This window comes from Trachemys scripta, chromosome 2, assembly GCF_013100865.1.
Source record: "Trachemys scripta elegans isolate TJP31775 chromosome 2, CAS_Tse_1.0, whole genome shotgun sequence".
Taxonomy (NCBI): Eukaryota; Metazoa; Chordata; order Testudines; family Emydidae; genus Trachemys; species Trachemys scripta.
In genome coordinates this window covers 179,833,672-179,840,015 of record NC_048299.1, presented here as the reverse complement: position 1 = coordinate 179,840,015, position 6,344 = coordinate 179,833,672, and the positions used below count along the sequence as shown (strand labels likewise).

General features: G+C 45.1%; 1 protein-coding gene across 6 annotated transcripts in view; it reads left to right on the top strand.

Annotated features, from left to right (window-relative positions):
* The first annotated feature begins 35 nt into the window (after window positions 1-35).
* Window positions 36-6,344, top strand: part of DCDC2 (doublecortin domain containing 2) — a 122,191-nt gene continuing 115,882 nt past the window's right edge. For 2 of the 6 annotated variants that reach the window (XM_034762417.1, XM_034762415.1), the window contains exon 1: window positions 38-177. Coding sequence is in view for 2 of the 6 variants with exons in the window: in XM_034762418.1 (XP_034618309.1) it covers window positions 5,841-5,869 (29 nt within the window). In the remaining 4 variants the exon portion in view is untranslated. Of the gene's footprint in view, window positions 178-5,802; window positions 5,870-6,344 lie in introns of all 6 variants that reach the window. The other 4 variants (XM_034762416.1, XM_034762418.1, XM_034762419.1 and 1 more) reach the window with 4 other exon arrangements.

Sequence of the window (6,344 nt, the reverse complement as noted above, 5' to 3'; positions counted from 1 at the left end):
TCTCGTGCTGCAGAGCCCCCAGCCGTGGGCGGAGGCAGCCCGCTGGCTTGTAATGCCGAGCCCCGGGTCCCCGCGCGGGGCGTCCTGCCGGGGAAAGCGCCCCACTGCCTTCTCCGCGCTGATCATTTCCTAGTCCTTAGCCCCAGGCAGCACCCTCGGGCCTGACCGCTCCTAAAGGTAAGGGGCTGACTGGAGCCCTCTTGGCCAGGCGAGGAAACCCAGGCATGGAGAAGTTGAATGACTTGCACAAGGTCACACGGTGAAAGTTAATCGGCCTGCTGGGCTGGAGAGATCCCAGCTGTTCGCATCTCGCTCTTGTGCCCTCTCCAGCAGGAGTGGGCTCGAGGGAGGGGAGGGGAGCACCTGACAATGAAATGGGATGTTCTTAATTTTTCCCCAGTTTGAGTTCGGCACGGCTGTTTTGCCCTAACCAAACATCTTGTAAGCATATCAACCAAATACATTTTGAACGTACATCTAAGCACCAAGATTAACTGGTCAATTGAGGCTCAAATTAAACTAGGATTTAGCTGCACTTCAAAGTTAGGAAGGATTAGGTTAGGGTGTGAATTTAAAGCTGTTCCTGAGTGACTCCAGCTTTGGGCACACTAACAGCTGAACAGGGACAACTCTGTGTGGAAAGGCTCTCAGTAACTTACCCCTCCACTCCCATCACCAAATACTACTTTTAAAATATTCTGTTCTAATATGAAGCTCTAATAAATTTGTTAGTCTCTAAGGTGCCACAAGTACTCCTGTTCTTTTTGCGGATACAGACTAACACAGCTGCTACTCTAAAAACGGCAAAGGAATTCCCTTTCTTTCATCTGCACTCAAACTACATAGATTGGAATTAATGAAACGCTCCCACCCAAACCAAACCCTTTAGCAATATTCTATCATCAATGTTGCACTTAGAAATTCCTGTACCGTAGTATTCAATGGAGAAAGTGGAGCCAAGCTGGAAACTTAGATTACTAATTAAATATGAGCCTTGGTTGACTAGCTATTGCTTATGGTTATTATACTATATTTCTTAGAACCAAGAACTGCAAATATCCTGAGCTGTGATCCCCTTAGGAACTGTGACCTTTGTTCAGCAAGGTTGCCTAAGCATGTGCTTAACTTTAAGCATATGCTTAGTTGCTTAAGTGTTATCCTGAATAGAGATGGACATAAGGACATGCATTAAGTGCTTTACTGAATCAGGCCCTGAAACTTTTGAGGTAAGAGAACTGGGGCCAAATTCTGCTTTCCGTTACACCTGTGTGCGTTTAACGTAACTCAATTGAGAGCAGAATTTGGCCCCAGCCAGCTCCCACTTCTCCTGCAACCGCCCCTTTTTGAAGACATTTACGGTGATAATGTTTTACAGGCACTATGCAGAAGTGTAAATGACTTCACAAGGTGCATGGTCATGATGAAGCAGGTTCACAATCTTCATTTCCTGTATAGTGATACTTCAGTTCCTATATACTGAAGTCAAGGGAGTTATTCCAGCTTGAACTCAAATGCATTTGAAAGCAGAATTTGGCTGCTGGTTTAGGGCTTGATCCAAAGCCCACTGAAACAAATGGCTGTCTTTTAGTCTTAATTTTGTTGGGTCACAGTAGGTGGCAGTATGTGCAACAGTATTGGATTTAATAATCTTGGATGCCAAGGATACTTTAAACAAAACATGGCAATACCAGGCACTGTAGAAGATAACGCAAGAGAGTGGGAAAGTAAGTTAACGTGCACCATTTCTTGGAAGTGACTGCTACTCATGTAGGAGCTATAGAGAAGCACCTGAATAAGTAGAATGAAAACACTGGGAGAGTATTTAAAGAGTTTATATTGGAAATTATATTTAGCAAATTTGAAAGAAATCCTTGGCAATTATAAAAGGAAAGCTTATGTTCTTTAATTTGCATGAGGACAAAAGGGAAAAATGTTGGGTTTGTTTTTTCTTTTATCCATCCATTCCCCTGGATGCTTTCATAATAAATAAAAATAGGCTGTCAGAACTAAAATCAACAGCAAAAATATCATTAGTTCACATGATTTCATACAAAATAGTTGCTCATCACAATTATATTAATTGTAAGATCCATATGTCTCACCGATGACTCCAGCACCTCCTTCTCCTAATACCTATGGAAAAAGACAAGCTTTACAGAGTGTCTACAACAAGGGTGGCCAACCTGAGCCTGAGAAGGAGCCAGAATTTACTAATTAACATTGCCAAAGAGCCACAGTAATACGTCAGCAGCCCCCCATCCGCTACCCCTCTCCAGCCTCCAGTGCTTTCTGCCCACCGGCAGCCCCCCCCATCCGCTACCCCTCTCCAGCCCCCATGCCTCCTGCCCGCCGCAATCAGTTGTTTTGCAGTGCGCAGGAGGCTCTGGTGGGGAGGGGGGAGGAGCGAGGGCACGGCATGCTTGGGGGAAGGGGCAGGGGCCTTGGAAGGGGTGAAGTGGTGGCAGGACCTGGGTCAGAGCAGGGTGTTGAGCAGTGAACACCCCAGAGCACACTGGAAAGTTAGCATCTGTAGCTCCAGCCTCTGAATCAGCGCCTATGCAAGGAGACGCACATTAACTTCTGAAGAGCCGCATTTGGCTCCGGAGCCACAGGTTGGCCACCCCTGGTCTACAAGGTTAACAAATCTGGGTTCTAGTAGACCAAGTAAATCTAGAGTCATGGGGAATGCTTAGCATCTCTCTCTCCTTTGAGGCTCGGATTTTGCAACTTGTTCCATGCTGGTGGACTCTGGCGCTCATGAGGTACCCCATTATCTTGAATGGGTTCTCCATGGACACAGAGGTCTTCCCACAAAGAATGAATTGAAGAATCAGGCCTAAACAGGGGTAGACATAGCTCAAGCACCTACACTGATTGCAACTATGGCAGTCTTGCCTGGAGAAGTGTCTTTTCAGATAAACAGGACACATATATAGTTTTAGGGTGAAGCCAACACCTTGAACTCAATAATAGCCAGTTAAGCATTGTTGTAATGTGTAATATAATGATGTAATGAAATGTTGCTGTGTAATAGAGATATATGGAGCTCTAGATGCAGCCTTGATATTTTCAAGATAGGCATGAACTGTCAGCTTAGCTTACTGATGTGTTGATTACAGCTGCTTTTTTAGTATTCAGAACTGTATGCAGACCTGTGAGGTGGTGTGCATCTAGGGCAGTGCTTCTCAAAGCCGGTCCGCCGCTTGTTCAGGGAAAGCCTTGGCGGGCCGGGCCGGTTTGTTTACCTGCCGCGTCCACAGGTTTGGACGATCGCGGCTCCCACTGGCCTTGGTTTGCCGCTACAGGCCAATGGGGGCTACGGGAAGCGGCGCGGGCCGAGGGATGTGCTGGCTGCCGCTTCCCACAGCCCCCATTGGCCTGGAGCGGCGAACCGCGGCCAGTGGGAGCCGCGATCGGCTGAACCTGCGGACGCGGCAGGTAAACAGCCCAGCCCAGCCCACCAGGGTGCTTAAAGTTGCCCATGCAACCTTCATTTGCCTCCCCCCCCCGCACCCTGCATATGCATTCTGATACAGTCTTTAATTATATGATCAAATACTTGTTCTTTCATAGATCCTCGCTTTATTCAGTGCACAGGACAGACAGTGTTCACTGAATGAGCAGCTAGATCATATTTTGTTTTGTTCAATATGTTTCCATTGTCCTTGTTTGCTGCAGACAATTCACACCCTGCTCTGAACACAGAATTATTAATTTCCTCCTGGGCATTTCTGTGGTGCTTGTCACTATAATATCTGAGGGCTTTACAAACATTAATTCATTCGTTTGTACAATGCCCCATGAGGTGAGGGGTGGTATTATCCCCATTTTAAACACGGAGAACGGAGGCAGAGCGTGATAGAGGTCACAAGTATCCACTGATTTAGGGTGCCCAATTTTAGATGCCGGAGTTTTCAGAATATTTAGCTTTTTATAGCACTTTATATGCTCAGAGGACAGCTCCCAGAGACTCCAGTTGTAGTGTGAATGCTCAACACTTCTGCTAATCAGACCCCAGGGTCTCAAGTTGGGTGCCTAGAAATTAGGTATACAATTAGGGACCATATGTGAAAAGTCTGGTTTATATGATTTGCCCAACATCATGTAGGAATGCTGTGGCAGAGGCAGGGATAGAAGCCAGTTCTCTAGGGTGGCATGAGACCATCCTTTCTCTTCTTGCAACCCGCTGCCTCATTTATTACACACTTCCCACCTCAATGTCCTCTTCCAGTTGCTTTATTTTTACCTTATGACCCTCACTGCCATCCCTGTGTTTTTCATTTGTTGTCCCCTGCAATTACTTGTCTGGGGTCCATTGGCCCCTTCCCCTCAGTGAGCTTAGTTCCCACCACCTCCCAGGCTCATATATAGGTACACAATTTCCACCTCCTGCAACAAATGAGGCAGGGGTCCTAGAGATAACACCCTCTTCACTACACAGCCTCGATTCATTGCTGGAACACAATCCATCCTGTGCAGAGTATGAGGCAGGGGTTGTCTGGAAAAAGTAGTGGGTGGTCAGGTGATTAAAGACATCCCTAATGCATATACAGAAGGAAGCTGAATGAAGTTGCACTGGCAACCTTAATTCTGGCATCTCCTAGTTTTTGAATGCTTGAGTTTGTAACCTAAACGGCCTTTTAATCCAGTTTTTAGTGGCTAAGTCCCTATGTTGCTGTAAATATCAGCATAAAAACCAAACTGAGACCCCCATGGATCATCAGCAGGGTTGGAGCCTTTAGATCCACAGCACAGACCTCTGCCACTTGAAGCAAGGGAATAACTGACAGCTGTAGTGTGAGTTGTCATCTCCTCTGTGGAGGAGCCACTGAATAGAGGGAGCGAGATACACACCTTGCCTGTGAGTTTCCCAGGTATTTGCTAACACCAGAGGAATGTTCAGACTCATAGATTCATAGATTCTAGGACTGGAAGGGACCTTGAGAGGTCATCGAGTCCAGTCCCCTGCCCTCACGGCAGGACCAAATACTGTCTAGACCATCCCTGATAGACATTTATCTAACCTACTCTTAAATATCTCCAGAGATGGAGATTCCACAACCTCCCTAGGCAATTTATTCCAGTGTTTAACCACCCTGACAGTTAGGAACTTTTTCCTAATGTCCAACCTAAACCACCCTTGCTGCAGTTTAAGCCCATTGCTTCATGTTCTATCCTTAGAGGCTAAGGTGAACAACTTTTCTCCCTCCTCCTTATGACACCCTTTTAGATACCTGAAAACTGCTATCATGTCCCCTCTCAGTCTTCTCTTTTCCAAACTAAACAAACCCAATTTCCCTGAACAAGCGGTGGACCGGCTTTGAGAACCATTGATCTAGGGCAATGGTTATGCATTTGGGCAGGCCTATTGTATTGGGTTTTTTAAAAAATTGAATGCACCATATTCTGTCAAATAAGGAAAGGGTCCAGCTCAAAGCTGCCCCCAAAATATAATAAATATGGTTGCCTCTAGCTTGCAGGATGAGGGCCTAATGGACGAGCACAGAATTCATGCCCTGCAAGGAAATAGCCACAGAGAGAAAGAGAGAGAGAGAATCAACTCTGTAGAAAATTAAAAACACATAAAATTCACATTTAATTGAGACTTGCTTCTGTTATGTGAAAAAATCAGAAACTACTGACATTGCCTCAGAAGCCTTGATCAAATTGGCTCCATTTCTGTTTCTGCTACTCCTCAGAACTGGATGGAAGAGGTTTTCTTTCATCTTCTTTCTCACCTAAGCTGTCCATCTGGGGTTTTTGCCTAAAAGTTTATGAAATTTCTCCTGCTTACTCCCTCAGGTATCTCTCAGGAGTCTTGAGTGCACTAAAAAAAACCCATGTTGCTGACAAGTGGAATCAGCAACAGGTATGGCTTAAACTGCAACATTTCAGTGAGGATTTTGGGAAAAAATAGTCGTTATGTGTTTACAACATTAATTATATTTTAATGGAGCTTTTGGTTTGGGAACTGTATAAGTGAGTGAAATTGCTGTGGCGTAGATTTTAAAATTTACAACTGCATCAGTGTTTTATTTCTTCCAATTAGTGTGAGTGAGTCAAAGTGCCCCATAATGTGTACTTCAAACTGTCAATGAAGGCAGTCCAATTACTGCAGAATTACAGCTGTACATAACTGGCTGATATTCCTCAGACCGGTTTTTAGATACATGCACAGAGCAATGTGAGTCTAAGAAAGGATTGTGGGCGTTCCAGTTAGCAAAATCGAGTGCACTGAAATTAAATTCTCTTCTGTTGGAAACTTTACACTAACCCTCTCAGTACATTTTGTTGTTGTTCATATTCATTATTAGGACCAAGCTCAGAGTTGATGTAAGCGGATA